The 19,352-nt window shown below is 38.7% G+C and overlaps 1 protein-coding gene across 10 annotated transcripts; it reads right to left on the bottom strand.

The window, feature by feature from the left end:
* Positions 1-537: 537 nt before the first annotated feature.
* Positions 538-18,703, bottom strand: TRMO (tRNA methyltransferase O). Of its 10 annotated transcripts, none has more exons than XM_036217674.1 (7): positions 18,555-18,655; positions 16,781-16,851; positions 16,076-16,155; positions 13,685-13,859; positions 11,309-11,466; positions 8,171-8,827; positions 538-4,898 (listed from the first exon to the last, which is right to left on the bottom strand). In XM_036217674.1, the coding sequence occupies exons 4-7, from the start codon at positions 13,711-13,713 to the stop codon at positions 4,639-4,641; spliced, it is 1,104 nt and encodes a 367-aa protein (XP_036073567.1). In that variant the 5' UTR covers positions 13,714-13,859; positions 16,076-16,155; positions 16,781-16,851; positions 18,555-18,655; the 3' UTR covers positions 538-4,638. The 10 variants fall into 10 exon arrangements, with proteins under 10 accessions (XP_036073567.1, XP_036073565.1, XP_036073569.1 ...); XM_036217672.1 differs by having other exon boundaries at positions 16,781-16,980; positions 18,555-18,652; XM_036217676.1 differs by lacking the exon at positions 16,781-16,851 and having other exon boundaries at positions 18,555-18,667.
* Between the last annotated feature and the right edge of the window lie 649 nt (positions 18,704-19,352).

The following is a 19,352-nucleotide window of genomic DNA, read 5'->3' as shown; positions in this document are numbered from 1 at the left end:
TATTTTCAAGTTTTCTCACATAGACACATGACTAAATCCTTTCAAAATATAGCCCCTGACTTAGATGTGTGTGTAACCCAAAAACCTAATTTGTAAATAACCTTTCAGGAAGGAACTCAAAACACCTTTTCATAGAAATAGTGTTCTAAATCAGAGTCGGTATACTTTCTCTGTAGAGTCAGATAGTAATATTTTCAGCTTCGCAGTCCACAGTCTCTGTCATGTGTTCTCCAGAATTTTTTGTTTGTTTTTGTTTACTATCTTTTTAACACATGAAGATCAATCTTAGCTCTTAGGCTGTACAAAAACAGGCCTTCGGCTCAACTTGGCCTTCGGACTATAGTTTGCTGACCCCTGTTGTAAATAGCAGTTAGGCCCCCAGGTTAGGCCCCCAGAAGCAAAATTAACTCATGATGTTGCTGAGATACCAAATTAGATAATGAATTTAAAATCGCTTTGTAAATCATGTCTTATGCCGATGTGAAGAATTACTATTATAGTTCTTCAGTGGTTAGTACGTGGGTAAGTTTTTAAAAGAAAAGTTGTTTATACTGAATAAAAAAGTTTTATTGAATTGCATGAAGAATAGTGAAGAATCGGAACAGAATGCTCAAGTAACTTAAAAGGCAAAAGAGGTAAATAACATTGTATTACATCCAATCCTCACTTTTTAATCAACACAACATAAACATGCATTGACTCAAAATTGGCTTGTGTGGTGTGAGGTCATAGGCCAAGTGGCCCCTTCCATAAAAATATACAGAGTGTATCACGGAGCTTTTGCTACCTCCCCCTGACACGTGGGCACTGAGGTTTTTCTTGTGCTTGTAGTGCACAGTCATATGCACCAACTGAAACCTTGAATCCTCTGTGAGTTGCAACTACTGGAACCTATATAGAAGGGGTAAAGAGTGGAAAAGAGAGGATGCTGGAGAGTCACTTGGTGCGTATTTATATCAGGAAACTTATTTTTAACAATGTCCAAAAAAATCTCTATTATAGTTCATTGAGCTTTAATCCTTATGACTTACCTCGTTTCTGTCACAGAGGTGGAGCTTACCTTAATCATTTCATACCATGATTATAATTTTATTTTCTCATAAAAGAAATGCACAGATTTTCCTGAAATGTCTGAATTCGAATCAGGAAAGAAGGTAGAAGAGAAAGGGTGCTAAAGAGGATAACGTGTGAGAAAGGGCTAGAGATGGTGACTGTACGCACGGACAGTGACAGCTACACGTGCAACCCCAGGAGGGGGAAGCCAGGGGCGAGGAAGACGTTGCTCTGGGCATGTGGCATAATGCTGATTTAGTCCTTAAGGTGTGGCACTTTGTGATATCTCCCTGGATAGCCTAAACTTGCTAGAGTTCTAGAACATCCTAGAACTTGCTAAAAGGAGTCCTCTTAATTTTTAAAAATATTTCTGTAATATAAAGAGAAAACACAGGCATTCATACATTGGATTTTAGGGACCCCTTGATTCCCCTGAGTCTGCTTGCCCAACCAGGTAAGCCAGAGCAGAGTGGCAAAAAAAAAAAAAAGGTGTCAATGATGACAGGCACAATAAAATGCTGCCTAAGTTTATAGACCAAGAGTTTAGAAAATACCCTCCCAAGCATTATCCTTGTAACAATTCTGTACGGTCAGAGAGTTGAAGATGGGTATAGTGACTTGCCCAAGATCACACAGCTAGCACAGGTTCGAGCAAAAACAAAATGGCACTTGAAATTTCTGAAGCTAAACTCACACCCTGCTTCCCAGGAGGTTCCGTGCAGATCTGATGAGAATGGGTATTTTCCTTGCCCTGTTCTTTATTTAGTGGTCTAATTCCCAAGAATGCCACTGTAAATAAAGTGTCTTGTACTTAGTAAGCACATGGAATAGCTGACTCTCAAATAAACCACCATGGTTTGCTGAGCATCTACATTTGCACTGGCAGAAGGAGTTACAGCCAAGCTGGGAAGGCAGCTAACTCTGGGGCCAGACTGGCTGGGTTGAAATCCTGGATGCATGCTCACCAGCACTGTGTGAACTTGAGCATGTGATCTTAATCTCTGATCAGTGTATGAAAAGCATATAGCCCATCACCAAGGACGTGATAAAAGTTTAATAAGTGATACAGAGTTCATTATTATAGAATCTTTGTCTACCTTCTTGGAGACTATATCATAAAAGAGAAAACTACAAACAAGAGGTTGATTCATATCTTCAACTTCCTTTTCTTCTCTCCAAAGAAAGTCACAAACACATAAACAGCACAAATGCCTTGTACACATATGCTTGTGGGTTTGGCTAATGAGTCTACCTTCACATACTGGAATAATCATTCCCACCACTTAAGCCAACCTACAATTTAAAAATTTAATGAATGGAACTCATCCTTCTAATATTTTCTTATGTGACTGACAAGCATCAACATTTCTTGTGAAAGTTACTGTTCTGGAAACTTGGGGCAGGAGGGCCGAAAGTCAAAATTACCTGAACACCTTGAAGTCCTGGAGTTTATCTCCAAGCTAGTGAAAATAATCAGCTATCAAGGGCTCCCCCTACAGGCACCAAAAAGGAAAGGCTCAAATTTAAGGTAGACACCATTTCTGAGTAGTACAGAGAATTGTATCTGCTGCTTCTTCTGAAAAAATTTCCAACATGAAAAGAAATATAAGACTTGCTTCAAATTATTTGTTTCTGAGGGATAGAAATGAATGACTTAGAGATCCAAATTTCCTCACAACAGGACACTGGAAATATGTACCTAGAGATGAAAGCTCACACAGGGAGCTCAAGGATTTGGGTGGGGAGATGCTTCACAACAGGCTATATGAAAAATAGATGAAGAAAATAGGGCTGCTTGTATGAGGGAAAGTCAAAGAGTGGGAAATGGGGATGGTATTGGACAAACTAACATGGGAGTACAGTTAGCCTTAAGCTATGAGGCCCCACCAGAGGGTAAGGCTATCACATTTTATCTCATGTAAAGGAAGAACATTCTAATAATGAGCACTGCCCATACCTAATGAGTTATGTACATAGGACAGGGGTTGAAGGATCATCACTGAGGGAGTTAAGCCGGGGCTAGAAAGCCACACTGTAAATACTGAAGAGACTGAGCTGAATACTGAGCTGGCAGAGAAATAAGCTGGACTATATTAAGGATTTTAGTTCTAAAATTCTGAGAATGTATATTAAAATCTCAAAATAACTGAAGAGTCTTTTTGCTAAAAGGCTGGCTGGTATCATCCTCAGAATTATTTTTTCCATATTAAGTATCAACATTTTGGACTTCAAGCCCTGACTCAGTCTCAAAATAGTTTTAAGAGAAAAACATCAATTCAAGATAAAGGATAGATTATACCAATGTCAACTTCCTAGTTTTACATTATACCGTAATTATGTCAGATGTTCGCACAGGAAGAAGCCAGGTGATGGGTACGAGAGACCTCTGCACCATTTTTGCAACTTCTTGTGACTGTATTACAATCTCAAAACAAAAAAGCTTTTAAAAACAATTAAAGATACTTCCCCAAGAGGGTCTAAGTAACCTTAAAGACAATCCAGTTTGATTCAAGAGTACAGTGTCATCCGCTACAAATGATTCTGTACAAGTACATATAGGCAGCAGGGCTCATTTCAAAACCATGATCAATCAGCTATTAAGATTTACAATTGTGATGAGGAAAGCCTATGTCACATTGACAGGTGTCTAACTTGGTTACACTGGTCACAAATCTTCAGTTACCTGGGATCACATTGTTAAAATCACCTATAGTCAATACAGGCTTACAACTTCTTCCTACGTGGTACTATACAGGAAAAATGTATAGACTTAATCACTACATTTATCTAACTGTAACAATAATGTCCTTATGTCTTCTTCCTCCACTATGACTTGCAGCAAGAACTGTATCTTGTTCATCTCATTCTATCACCAAAACCTAACACATAGTAGGTCTCAGTAAATAATCACAGAATAAATAAAAAAGAAACCAGTAATTAAGTTATTTTCTTGAATTTTTTTAGGGTGGTTTTCTTTTCTGATACAATGATATCTCTGAGTCTATGTTAGAATCAAGATTAAATATATATACATACATTTGTATGTGTGTGTGTGCATGTGCATGTGTGTGTGTATATATGTGACAAAAGTCTCTGAAACATGGGGGTTTAATCTCCAAAGATCTTTATAAACACCTGTTTTTGATTTGTTAGTTTTCTAAGATATAGTAGTAACTCAGTTTGATTTAGAATAAAATAGATCAGGCTTTTCCAGACAGGAAAACCAATATGAATTGCTGAACAGGTTCCCTTAACTTGAAAGTCCCTGCTGGATGATCTTTGCCCATTTTTATCAAGTGCCAAAAAATCAGTTTCTTTCAGAAATCACTGAGACAGTATCACCTTTGAATTCTTCAATATTAACCAATCAAAAAACACATGGCAATTTCTCTAAATTTGATCTCTCGGTTTATTAAAATACATGTTTTTCAAATAAACATTTTGAACAACCCAAATCAATCAAAGCAGTGAGACTACAGAGTGTCGCTTCTTTCTGCAAAGAAGGCACATAATTAGCTTTTAGAAAAAATCCACCAGCTATATCTTAAGTCAATTAGGCTGTCTTACAGACGTGATGGAGGCTACTTACGATCCCAGAGACACCAAGGACTCTGCAGGGTCAGTCATCTGAACAGGCTCAGAAGCTGGCTTGATCCTTAGAACCTCTGCAAAGCCATCACCAAACCAGCAAGTGACATGTGCTACATCTACAGTAAAGTAGAAAAGGCGGTCCTGGCAGAGCTTCCGTCGATACACAGACCGAGGGTCAGCTGACAACACAGCCTCAATGGCACGCCTTGCTTCCTCTGCTGATTGAAAATATTTAAATGAAGCATGACTGTCCTCTGCAATGAGAACAACAAAATGTAACAGTCAAAATCATGCAGGTCACAATTCCACTTCTGGGTATTTATCCAAAGACATCCAAAACACTAATTCAAAGACATATGCGCCATCATGTTCACTGAAGCATTATTTACAATAACCAAGATATGGAAGCAACCTAAATGCCCATCAATAGACAACTAGATAAATTAGGTATGGTTCATACATATAATAGAATATTATTTGGCCATAAAAAATAAAGAAATCTTACTATTTGCAGCAACATGGATGGACCCACAGAGTATTACACTAAGTGAAATAAGTCAGACAAAGACAGACAAATATCACATGATTTCATTTATGTGTGGAATCTAAAGAACAAAATAAACAAACAAGCTAACCGGAAACAGACTCACAGATACAGAGAACAAATTGATGGCTGCCAGATGGGAGGGGGTTGGAGGGCCAGGTGAAAAAGGTGAAGGGATTAAGAAGTACAGACTGGTAGTTACAAAATAGTCACGGGGACGTTAAGTACAGCATAGAGAATATAGTCAGTAATATTGTAATAACTATGTATGGTGCCAGGTGAGTACTAGACTTATCAGGTGATCGCTTTGTAAATTATATAAATGTCTTTCTACTATGCTGTACACTTGAAACTAATATAAAATAATATCGAATATCAACTACAATTGAAAAAATTTTTTAAATCATGCAGGTCAAATCTTATTATAGTGAACTTCAATGAGGAGTTTGGTTGGTTCCTTGAATATCACTTGAAATGAATAGGGGTTAGAAAGCTATTCAGTCATTACAGAGAATGTCACCTTCAAGTGGTTTTTACTGTCATTAGAGTAAACTTACGTACTCCCCAAATTTTCCTTTGCTGAACAAAAAATTCATGGTGATAGTTTTTAGTCTCCTAAATGGGAGAGCTGAGCTTTTATTTTCTGGCAACCCAAATGTCATTATTCTATGGTCAATACGGACTTTAATTCAATTCTCTGTCATTTTCTTCTCAGAATGGAGGCATGAGCAGAGAAATGCATGAAAGTCCCAGCATTCTCGGCCACAAGAAAGGACTAAAAACCCACGCATACCCAGAGCACTAGCTATAGGCAAGCGAGGGAGCCTTAGAGAGCCAGTGTCACAGCCCCACAGTTAAATAACGCCACAGTCTCCAAGAACAAGGACATGAGAGAGTCCTCGTGAAAACAGTGAAACAGATACACTGAGAAAGTTCAATGCCATGCCACCCAGGAGCACATTTCAGGTACACGGATGTTTACTCTGTCAAGTGACAAAACTTCCTATATTTATATCATTGTAGACATTTTAATTTTTGAAAATATGATCTTAAAAAAACTAACCATGACCTAATTTTTAGTAGCTACAATATAACATACATGAAAATGAAGGCCAGGCCCTCTCAGGAAGGCATGTGCTTTAGACAATGTTGTCTCTGTTCAAAATAGCATCCGCAGTGGTAGTGGGTCTTTATTTTGAAAGTAAATTCAATTTTTAGAAAACAGCCAAAATTCACTCTGGGCTATGTCTAATAAGTATGTTGGTAAGTAAGGTCATGAAATTCAATTTTTGGTCAAAAACCGTGGACCAATTATGCAGTGCTAAGATTCCTTTATTGCATAGCTCATACAATGACTCTAAGGCCATTCAAAAAAGAAGAGTTCCAAAAACATCACACACACTCTTCACTAACAGTGTGTCTGAGAGGCGCTCAGGTCTTTGCTTGTTCATTTGGTGTAGGTGCCGTTCCCTCACTTCTCTGTCTACTTATCCTTCCCAGCTCCGCTCAAATACCTATTAACCTCCAGGAAGCCTTCCCAGACTTCCTGATCCCCAAGTCAGAATTCTCTCTCTCATGTGTCCACAGCACTCTATTCCAGAGCCAATTCCTTCCCATTTCAACATCTTTCATCTTTTCTAGGCTAAACTTTATGAGGTCATACTTCTGCACTGGCTCTAAATTCTGCTGTTACAAATCAATCCCTGTTTTATAGTTATAGTTCATAATTTCTCTTTTTTAACCATTTTTTAATCAATAAAGCATATTGTAACTTCTAAGGTGTACAACACCTTTGTAGTTTGACAAAGGTAAAATTTTCCAAAGAAGGAAGCATGCAAAGATAACCACAAGACAAAGGGTAAGTATAATATAAAGTAACTTCTAGGTAGCACTGCTTTGTTCTACCACAAAATCCTTTTAAAATTCAACTTTCTCCTCCCATCAACTGTATACAGTGATGAAACAACCCTCATAACAAAACTTTTTAAATGAAGAGATCAATTAAAAAGTCAAATGCTTTGTTTAAGCATAAAGCCTTAGGCAAGAATGAGAAGCCCAACCCTCCAGTGGCAGATGAAATCTGACATCTCCTCAACTAACTGCTACTTCTTACTACAACCACTGCACCCACCTCTTAACAGCTCCTTCCTTCATTCTAGACTGCTGCTGGGGATCCGCTTTGGGCTGGAGAAACCAGGTAACAACGTTTGTTAAGAACCATGTGTTACCGTAAACAGACTTCAAGTAAAAGCCCTGTGGACTCTCTTTTGCTAAGTACATCTTTCTAGTGCTGGGACTTTATGGGGACAATTTCGATGCTAAAAGACTCTTTTCCCCCTCTTACTCCAGAGGCTGAGCTATCAGCCACCTGACAGAATAAGCTGGGACATTTCTCTAGTCAGCTAAAAAAAAAACAGAGAAAAAACAATCTGAATAAGTATACAACACAAACAAGATTTTGCTTTTGAATGCTGTTTGAAAACTCCAAGGACCACTGTAACAAGGAGACACAAGGCTTTTAAATCATAGACCACCTCGTGAGGCAGGAGCCATTCTCAGTAAACACTTTACTGAGTGCCTGGGACACAGTGCTGCATAAACAGTCATTAAACAAAGTCATAAGACGACAGTGCTCCCCAAACATTACTTTATACTCCTGGATTTCTTTACAACCAGTCATACTGATAAATACTCTATATCAGCAGTCCCCAACCTTTTGACATCAGGGATCAGTGCTCCTATGAGAATCTAATGCCTGACGATCTGAGGTGGAGCTGAGGCAGTGATGCTAGCGCTGGGAAGCAACTGCAAATACAGATGAAGCTTCGCAAGCTCCCCACCTCTCACCTTCTGCTGTGTGGCTGTGCGGGGGGCCTAGGGGCTGTGGACCCCTGCTGTGTTTTACTGCCCTTGGAAATACCACATTTGACTGAACTCCTGGTAAAAGCTCATTTCACATTTAAAAATAAGAAACAGAAGTACCTGATTTCCCTTCTGAACTGAGGTGCCCCAGGTCCATCTCCGCATGAGGCGTAAACCGCACTTCCAAGGTGGCCACAGGAGCCTCTCGCACCCAGGTGGGAACCACACTGCCGTGGGCTGCATCCGTCAGCCTGGAAGGGTGGCCAAGAGGCACAGGCTGCACCTCTGCGCTGTTCTCTTGTGGAACCACTGCTTCTTTCCCTCTTCTCGGCCTCTGATCTGTACCCTCCTCTGAAAAGCTCTTCTCCAGATGATATGGGCCCATTTGCTCCTCTGCCACACTCGGACTTTGACCACTTCTAGGTCCTAACCCCAAGTCTGCTGCTATCTCCCTGTGCTTAGGCGAGCTTCTCTGAATTTTGGCTGTGTCATGTTGTGTGCCGTTTTCTCCTGAAGTTCTGTCTTTGGGACAGTTAGGCTTCTCCTTAGTGCAACTGCAGGGCTGTGGTTCATCACGCTCTGAGGGCCGCTGCTGGGCACAACTGTCAGTCTTGCCATCAGACCAAGTTATTGGTTTATGTTGGTTATTATGTAAATTAAACTCTCCTAGAGGCTCGATCAAATTTTGTGGCGAGTCATAATCAGCTATGTAGGGCTTTATGTCCAGTACAGGTGTGCCATGAATCATATCAATTCCAGAAAGGTATATAGCTCCACCTATAATGTGAAAAACACCTCTTAGGAATATTAACAATGAAGAACAATACAAACAATCAGAGAACCCACAGTGTCTATTATGCCCCTTCAAGCTTACTAACGACTCTCACACACCAGGCTCTCTTACACATGGTGCCAGCAAACACTGGAGACCCACCCTCTTCTTTACCTGTCAAACTCCTACTTGCTCTTCAAGGCTCTCACATAACACCTCTCTTACAAAGCATTTCTGCCTCTTCCAAACAAAGGCGTTCTTTCCTCTGGGTTCCAGAAGAACCTGCCTACATACCTCTCCTAGGGCCCTTTCCACATGGTCTGGCAATGACCCGCTTAGTCTCTGTCCCTAGACAGTAAGCACTTGAGCCCTTCGGCAAGGGGTGGGGACAACTCATCTTTGCAATGCTGCAGCTTCTAACTCTGTTCCAGGCACATACCTCAAAATACCTCTGTGGAACTGATGAGGGTTTCTACTATGGCAAACAGACCCTAAGGTGCCCCCACTATGCCCACCTCCTGGTGTTCGAGGCTTTGTATAAACACTCCAGTATCTACATTATGCTATGTAAGATTCTTGTGCTTGTGGCAGACTCACTCGAGAGACACTCTCTGCGGGCTTGACAAATAAGCAGCTACACTGGGAAAGCTCACATGGCAGGGAACTACAGGCAGTCTCTAAGTACTGTGGGGAGCCTCTAGGAACTGAGGGCAGCCACTGGCAAACAACCAGCAAAAGGCTAGGGCCCTCAGTCCCATAACTACAGCTGCTTGTTCTACTGATATAGCTAGCTGCTGTCCATTTCCTGCTACTAGTGCAAAGTCTACTAACTTGGAAAACTGGCAAAATGAAAATTTAAAAACTATATGTGATCACATTCACTTCTGTCTCCATTTAAGAAAAACATGATTAACGAAGGACTTTGATTTCTAAAACATGCTTGCTGTGAATAAGCCTGGAACTTTGGAAAGGTGATTCTGGACTTCCTAAGTGATTATGCCTCACAATGTCTGCAGAAGAAAGGCACTGTAGCACAGGTAAGAGTTCAAGGGATTTGGAGTCAGACAACCCTCTCGCTGGACGCTATTAGGTAAATGATCTAACATCAAAGAAGCCCAGTGCCCTCATCCATGAAATGGAGACTGCTACCCTATTAAACCCACAGAGCCACTGAGAAAACATACCTGAACACTCTTTACAAACTGGAAACACCACACAAACACCAGAAGTCACTATAGCGCTTATTTAGTAAAACTGTCTATAGTACTATTATTCTTGCCTCTCTTTTTTTCTGATTTGCTCTCCCTCGTTAGAATGTTAAATTTTTCTGTAGGGCAGGGATTTTTATCTGATTTGGTTACCATTATATCCCCAGCACCTAGGACAATGTCTGGCACATAGTCAGTGCACAGAAAATAGGTGTGGGTTGTACGAATTATCATAAAATGTTCCAGTACTGTTACCCAAGTTTGTCAGGCATCACAAATTAATAAAACTTAAGTTGGATCAGCCACAGAATTTTTCCAGAAAACCTACCCAAGGCCTGGTAAATACATTCTAGCAGGGGAGTTCAAATTCTGAGAAAGTACAAGCAAAGTAACTGCTCTCATTTTTTTAGCACCCAACAGCTTGAAAAGTACTCTTAGAGCTTTTGTCTCGTAAGATCCTCAAAAATATCCTGTGGAGTCCCGGAGAGGGCAGATTCTTGTCCTTCGCCCACTTTACAAACAAGCACGCTGACATGGAATGATCTTCTGACTCCTAGTCTACCTGCTGTTTCATCTGCCTCTCTAACCAATGTGCTGACTAGGTCAGAGTGACTCAAGAAAGGGATGCTTTCCAAAAATGTCTGGCTCAGTAACTAGGTTACATATGAATACAGAGTTAAAATTAATCTGGTACTCTATGCAGGTACTGCCACATTCTGACAGATGTTCTCGATACTATAGTGTGATTCATCTCAGACCCTCTGCCACATATTAGTTGACAGCTGTACTGCAGCTCAAGGCTGCCAGGAAGAAATGATACTACACTGCCCTATGTGTTTACCATATATGCATGTAGAACCAGTTAAGTCACTGTGTATTATATTTTGAAAATGTCCAATTATTTTTTAATCGTTTTGTATTTGTTGCATTCCAAGTCAGAGAAAACTTGGTTACTAATTTAATGATTATGAAATATTAAAAGTTATTTTTAAATAATTTACACTTTTGATACATGCAATAATATAAACAAACTCTGAGCATCCTATGAGAGCTTATTTCATAGTGTCTCAATGCTAATGAAGTGTATCAATGCTAAACACTAATGCTAAGTGTTTCAATTCTTTTAATCATTTCATTTTCTTCAATGTCTAATGGTTCTTAGGGGTTAATACCACTGGTACTTGTCTGCATAACAGCCAGTGCTGAATACTATGCTGATTTTACTAAGACTTCTTTTGGTTAAGGAGAAAAAGGTAAAGTAGAAACGAAGTATATTACCTTCTACTTTTTCCAGTTTGGCCAGGGTCAGTCCTATTGCATTGGGACGATGTGGACTCCTCGTGGAGAAAACTCCAGTCTTTGCACCATTCAGCCTAGGAGGCTGCACTTTTGCCTTATAGCTCAAATGACCATTTTTGTGAAAAACGAACAAAATCCTATAGAAAATAAACCAAACCACTGAGTAAAAAAAAAAAAAGCATACGTTAATTTATCATAATGATTTGACTTTAATCCCCACAAATTAAAACAGAAAGAATCCTTTTAATGGTATTAAAATGTAATCAATGGGGGAAAAAATAATACGATTCCAGTTTCTTGAAGGAAGAAAGTCTTATCTCTGTATTCTTTGCTCCTAATACCATGACTAGTATACTGCGGGGACCTAATAGACGTTTGTCAAATGCCTGAATAAACAATATTTACTAGGTAAGTGTCTGCTATATGACAGGAAGTATGCTAGACGTTTTTATACTCATTTCACGTAATCTATTTAACAATCCTAAGTATAATTTATCCCCCATTTGAAGGATGAAGGAATTGAGGCTCAGAAATGTTAAGTAACTTGACTAGGCCTTCCTACGTAGATCAAAACCAAGAATCCATGAAGAAATACAATAACAGACTTGAAGTCATTAAATCATTAAATTCATGAACTACAAAATGTCACCCCAGGAGAAAACATTTATAACATGTATAATAGACAATGGGGTTAATATCTGTGGTACATAAACTGTTCCTACACAAAGTAAATCACAAAGTAAAGGAAAATTCAATAAAGGAAACTAAACAAAGAACATGAATAGGTAATCCACAAAAGAAACAGAAATAGCTAACAACCATACGAAAAGATTTTGAACCTCACTAATAATTAAGAAATTAAACTGAAAAACAAAATACTGTTTTTCTTGTCAGGCAAAAATATAAAAAATTTATAACATATAGTGTTGGCATGAATAAAGGAAAAAGGTCATATTCATATATCTTTAAAGTATAAATTGGTTAAGCTTTACAGAGAGCAATTTGGCAGGAGCTCTCCAAAATTTTAAATATGCATATACTCTAACCTAATACAGCCTCTTTTGATATCCTACTCATAAAAATATACAAGTGCCCAAGTCATGTGTCTAAAGGAGTTTGTTACAGCATTACTGTAATGGTTAAAAAAAAAAAAAAAAAACCTCTCTATTAACAAGGGAGTGGTAAAATCATGGTACATCTGTATTTTGCAATAAAGGGTAACCATTAAAGCAAAAAAAGTTAAATCTATATGTACTTCATAGTATACGTTAAGTGAAGAAAACAAACTGCATTTTTTAAAACAAATACCCACTCTGTATGTGTGTATTTTTGCTTATGTATCAAAAAAGAAAAAGAAAGAAAAGGTCTAGAAGGATATATACCCAGCTGTTAACAATGATAATCTCTGAAGAGTGTCATGACGAAAGAGGAGAAAAAGAGGAGGAATAAGGAAAAAAAATCTATATACTTCTGAGTCCATTTTTTTTAAAATCAGTAATGTTATAACTTAAATATTTCAATCAAGATCATGCAAAGTAGGTCAGAACACCCATGTTCTTTCTACTCTACCCAGGTCCTGAATTAACATGAAAAAGAAACTATTTTGGAATGCTTAATTTTAGGTCTTCACCAGTAAAATTAGACCAATTCAGACTGCTGATGTTGGGGTGAGGAAGAATGAACAGAGGTAGAATTCCAAGTGACAGCAAGTAACACTAGAATAACGCAGGCCCTAATACAGGTAACACTTTATTTAAAGTATCCAGATTTCGAAGATGTCTTTTGTATTTTAGGAATAACAGACTTAATTCTTCATGGGCCTAGAGCAGTGTCCACAAACTTTTTCTGTAAAGAGTCAGATAGTAAATATTTTAGGTTTTGTAGGCCAACCAGTCTCTGCTGTAACTATTCAGATCTGCCGCTGTGGCACAACAGCAGCCACAGACATCACAAAAATGAATGTATGTGGCTATGTTCCCATTAACTTACATACAAAAACAGAAAGTAGGATGGATTTAGTCCACTGGCCATAGCCTGCTGAACCCTGATCTTGAGGACAGAATAATGACCCATCGAAAAGGTATACAGATTTCAGCTCAACAAAAAGCATTCAGCACAATTAGAATCAACTGTAAACGGACCATACCCCCGTGGTGGATCCCAAGCTTGCAGTGTTCAAGTTATGCAGACAATCACAGGCACAAATACAGTAAAGGAATTTCATACAATAGACAAGGGTTGTCTGGATGGTAGGCTCCAAGGTTGCCTCCATCAGTGGTTACATATGAACCGAAGTACTTTATTTAGGGGCAAATTCTGGCCCAAAGTACCACTTCCAACCATAAAACAACTTACCAAACATGAGAAAACTGTTCTAAGCCCATCAAGGAATGTTCAGGATTATTAAAGATGCTCTTTCTAATTCTCAAACAAGCCCTTGAATAGCTACAAATAGATGGCTGCCTTGGAGTACCATTCTTGGCTGAGAAACAGGATTCCAAGTAACCAATTGGCTCAGTTAAAAGATTCCCTACAGAAGAAAATTAGAGAAGACATCATTAGTCAAATGGTCATCAAAGATGTAAAAAAAATGTTTTTTTAAATGCGCTGATTTCACAGTTTTAAAATAGGTGCTATGCAACTATAGAACATGATTCTTATGGTATTCATGAATACATATAAATATCATTACATTTACACTGTTATATCCCTTTAGATGACATACTGGAAAGAGCACAGAGGTCAAAGAAAGAAAGAGGGAAAGGATGTTGTTAGAAGACCTACTAGGACCATAATTCAAATTCTATATTTGCCTCTAAACATCAGTATTAGTTTTTTTCTCTTTCCTTCATGGCAGCAGAAAGACCTCATTTTCATAACATACTACTATCTTGATACTTTCTTTAAAGATACTTTGCATGAAAGATTCTCTCATGAGGTACTTAACTGGGAGGTGGAAGCTAAGAGTCTCAGGTCCTGGCTCCTCAGTGAATTTAACTGTACGGCCTTGGTTAGGTCATTTAACCTGTCTGTGCTTCGGTCTCCTTATCTGGTAAAATGGGAGTGACACCGACCTCACAGGTTGTTGTGGGGAGTAATTAGATATAATATCTGTAAATTATGTAGGGTTCTTGAAAAGGGTGCTATATAAATACAAAACAGTATCTATTAAAGTTGGTTTATTCGTAGGAAAAAATTCTACACTACCATTACTAATTTACGTGACCGTGGTCAGGGCAAAGAGGGTATTTCAAATAAAGGGAATAACGTGCACAAAGTTAAATGAGAAATGTTATAGCATATGCAGAAAACAAGCTATTTTTATTTGCTGGAGTGGGAAATGCAAAGCAAAGAATAACGAAAGTAGACAGTGGTTGTATTTAAGTAAAGATGCTTTCAACTGAAAACAACGTATGAAACAAACTAGTTTAATGAAGCAATAAAATGAGTGCATGGGATCATACTACTAAAGTATCTACAGGCAGAGTAAATTTCAGGTTAGGTTTGATCTAGTTGCTCTCTGCCCCTCTAGAATGTAAGCTCCACATGTGGGTAGGAGATTGTTTTGTTTACTGCTGTGTAATCATTGTCTAGTGGTACTTGCCTGCGCAAGAGAAAGTACTAAAAAAATTCATATGTCATGGAAAAAGAATTATGTAAGTCTTAACTGATTAAAATGGAAAATGACAAAATGAAAGAGAAATATGTATAACATAATCCTATTTGTGAAAATTTGTTTACATTTTTATCTTTCTAAATATGTACATATATATGTCTAGAAAGCTATCTAGAAGGATATTCATCAAAATGTTAACAGTGGTTAAAATGAGTGGAGAGATATTTGGATTATTTGTATATTTAACTTAGTAATTCCTATAACATTTGAAATTTTTGCAATAATCACAGATCATTAAAAAAGTTTTAAAGCAGCAATTCCTTTTAAAAGAAGAAAAAACTGATCTGGCAGCATCAATACAGGTTTAAAGTCCAAGGTCTCCACAACTAGCATTTTGAATTTATAACTTTTTTTCACATTTCATGAAGGCTTTGTTAACTTTTATAAAGAGGTGATATAAAGACTCTCTAGACTCTAATTTTATTTCCAGCTTCCATTAAATCTGTTCTACCAGAAGACTACAGGCCTGGAACTGTTCCTCACAGCAACTTTCATTACTTCTCAATTTAAAAATTAAATTAACACCTATAAAGCATTAGATATAACACACACATAAGTAATAAAGCATAAAATTATAATGAAATCCTGTGTACCCACAACCCAACCCAAGAACTAAAGCTTAACCAATAACTTGCATCTTTTAATGTTGCTTTTCTCCCCCAACTCCTCCTTTCCCCCTGAGATAAACAAGAGCCTGAATGTGGTCTTTATTATTCACTTCTTTTTTAAAATATGATTTTAGCACATGCATATACATGCCTACACAATATTTCATTTATCCTGTCTTAGAGCACTATAAAAACTGGTTCAATATTGTATGTTATCTTCTCAGACATGCTTTCTCCCTCTTAATATTATGATTCTAAGAGCCATGCTTATTGTGTGTTTTTGGTGACTTTAAATTTTTTTCCAAGTATATTTACAAGCATTCTTTTTTTTTTTTTTTATCTTCATCTATGCTCTGTAGAACAGATACAGTAAACGTCTTAAAGATGAAGAAAGTGAAGTCAGACAATTCTCTGGTGTGCATTAAAATGTCATGAAGAAAAATAGCCAAAAAGGATCCTCACCTAATCAACTGGGATCCCTGTGTTCTGTTTTCATTTGTTCAACAAGCACTTTCCAAGTGTTTCAATTGTCAGACAGTGTGCTAAGTTTGGGAAAAAGAACTCTTATCACAGTGGAGTCAACAGTTGGGGAGAATCTCACAATATGTTTCAATATCATGGGAAATATCAGACCTGCAATAAGGATCAAAGACTTCTGTCCTTGCTTATCTGACTGGAGCCCTACAAGTGTATAATTAACTGAGCTACCACTTTATAGAATCGGTCTATATCTGTTTTTCAAAGGTTACAGATATGCTATGATAAATATAAGTTGTAACCAATTAGATGGACTCCAATCCTTTTTGTGCATCTCTATAAAAATATAAGCAAGATAACACTGGGTTAGCAATGAACTGGAAGCATACTACATCAGTCTTAAATGTTTGGGACCAATTTTAGTGTATCGAATGTCCATTTACTAAACTAGTGGGAACTTACCACATTCTAATATGTCTTAACTCTCTAGGACCTACTTATATATTCTCTGTATCCCTGTTCTTAGGATTATAAATGCTGTGAAATACAAATGCTCAATACTTTCCAAATATAGATGTTACCTGAATGCTCTACTTGAAGTGGAGACCTGAGAACGTCTACCTAAAGGAATCCTGATCTTCCTCTTCCTCATATTTCAAAAAACAAACAAACAAAACATTAAGCACCTACCACATGGTATAAGGGCTGTGCCAAGTGCCTGGGTACAGACAAAAATATGAAGTTCTCCTCCTCAAGGGTGTCTAGTAAATTGACAGAGATGGACAATCAAAATTAAATCAAATTGCCTTCTATACAGGATAGGGATAAGCACAGGTATCCCAGGGTAGTACTGGCATGAAAATCACATGGATATAGGGTGAAATGGTTCCCTAAAGAAACATAGAAAGGTTAGGACTGGTATCAGAAGAGAAAAAGGACAAAACAACACAGGGGTACTATACTAGCTGTGTGATCTTGGGCAAAACTGATTATCTCCCTGAATCCTAGTTTTCTCCTATCTTGGAAAGTTTTAAGATTACTAAAATATGTAAAGCACCTAGTACAACAGAAGGTGCTCATCAAGGAGCAGTTTTAAAGCCCTTGCTCGGGCTTTTCCTTCCTTCTAATATACAATTATATTAACTGTGTATTAAGAAAAAAATCGGTAAGTTATTAATGCAGAGATTTTGTACAAAAGGTTTACTTACAAGAAGTCTTGTGCAGACAGAAAAGTTGAGGCCCTTTCCACGTCTTGCCTGGTTTATTAACTTACCCTTGTTATAATTCGTCTCTCCTCTGGCATTTGCTCTCCTCCTCAAACCACATAACACTAATCTTCCAGACTGAGTTCCTATGTCATGGTACTCTTTAGCTTTAACTTCCCAAGTTCCCCACTGCTGGCAGATGGCACATTTCTTAGCCTGATGTCCAAGGTTCTCTACAATCTGAATCCAATCAACAGTTTCCAAACCTCCCTGTTACATCCAATACTTCAGGATTTACAGTTTCTCAATCCCATACTCTGTCAACCTCTGAGCCCTGCTCTTTCTTGCCTGTCAAAATATTAGACTTGTAATCTGGCAGTGTGCAACAAGTTTTTTAAATGAGCACAACCTTTGACGAGGTAACAGAACATGTACAAAGATTTGTTTCAAGAACTTTCACTTAAAACAATGAAAACTGGCAGTAACCTAAATGCCCAACAACAGGGAACTGGTTAAATAAGTTAGAGCACATCTATAAAACAAAATAGTGTATAACCTCTTAAAATTATTAATTGCCATGGAAAGATTTTTATTAACCTAGTTTTTAAAAATGTTATATACTAGTGGGGGCGCACATCAACTCATTTTCTAGTTTGTTTGTACTGAAACAAATATAGAAGACAGACATCAAGATATTTAGCAGCGGTTTCCTCTGGGTGATGTCCGAGTACTTCCATTTGCTTCCTCCAGTTTCTAAAGTTAATATATTTTGCTTTATATAAAGAGGTGAAAATAAAGAGAAGCAAGCTCATGTCCATCTTTCCAGATTCAGTTTAAAACTATTTGCTCCCCCTGACCTTTCCCCCTCCTCCCTCCTCATTCCTGACAACATAGGATGCTTCTCGCTTGTGCCACTTATTAATTCCTAACAGGCATGACACACACCAGCTGCATATACTCTCTCTCTCCTGTATGAACGAAAACTCTCTAAAAGAAAGGCTGTACACTGCACGTGGCAGTTTCAGCCATGGTATCAAGACCAAGCAGGCCACGGCTACCAAGAATAGAGCGATAACGTCATCCCGCTTGCCTCAGACACATCACGTGATCGACAGAACACGTGACCCGTGCCTTCGCAATAAGTATGATGACGCACGTCAGTTCAACGTCTTGCAGTTCACATCCCTTTCTGCTGTGAAGTAGGCTACCTGCACCAAGGCCGCTTCCGAGTGCGAAACTGCCAACCTCTCAGAAGTTACCTGTCTCCAGAGCCGGCTTCACACACCCGCAAGGGGTCGCTGTAGGGCGAAGCCCCGGCTCCTCCAAGTCGCGCATGGCTACTGGTCACAGAAGTGCCCACCCGACGCACTCGTGCCTTCCGTTTCCTGTTTCCTAGCCTGGCGCCTGCGCAGTAGCCGCACCGGCGGGGTAGTGCCAAGGACCTGGCGCAAGGGCGGGGAGTAGAGCGTGCGCGCTAAGAGCGCGGGCATCCTGGAGGTTACGGTTAGAACATAGAAGCTTTATGTCGATCTCTGTTCCCCGCCAGGACAGATGTCTCAGTTGTCTCGCACAGTCGTCTCGCGCGGACTTACTGTGGTTGCCAGTTTTTCCAGGACAGTCAGCGACTCCGAGTTCCAAGGCAGGGACATACCAATGAAGATTTTAAAAATGCCTCGAAATAATCAGCAACCTACATATTCAGCCATGACGCTAACTTTTGAAGAAAAAGGATATATATGTGCATTCACCACGTAGCAACGTGATCGGATATTAGGAAATGTTTAAAAGTCTTCTTGGGTGCTGGACATACACAATCATTTTTACTTATATGTATGTGCTCATTTTTCCATAATAAGAATGGCGGTTTGTCAGAAAGGTATCCCCAAGCGAACCTTATTTCAAATTAATGGATGGGGACCCTCATACCGGTTTAGAGGTTAAAAAGTGGAGACTGTTTCTTGTGCTCCCTACCTTAAGGGAACTGAAGTTAGAATAAAATTGAGAGTCGACATGCCATTTTTGTTAGAGGGATTATGGCTGTTTCTGGGCAGCTTTGA

Source organism: Rousettus aegyptiacus, unplaced genomic scaffold (genome assembly GCF_014176215.1).
Source record: "Rousettus aegyptiacus isolate mRouAeg1 unplaced genomic scaffold, mRouAeg1.p scaffold_m13_p_3, whole genome shotgun sequence".
NCBI classification, from domain to species: domain Eukaryota; kingdom Metazoa; phylum Chordata; class Mammalia; order Chiroptera; family Pteropodidae; genus Rousettus; species Rousettus aegyptiacus.
This window is presented reverse-complemented; position numbering and strand designations above follow the sequence as displayed.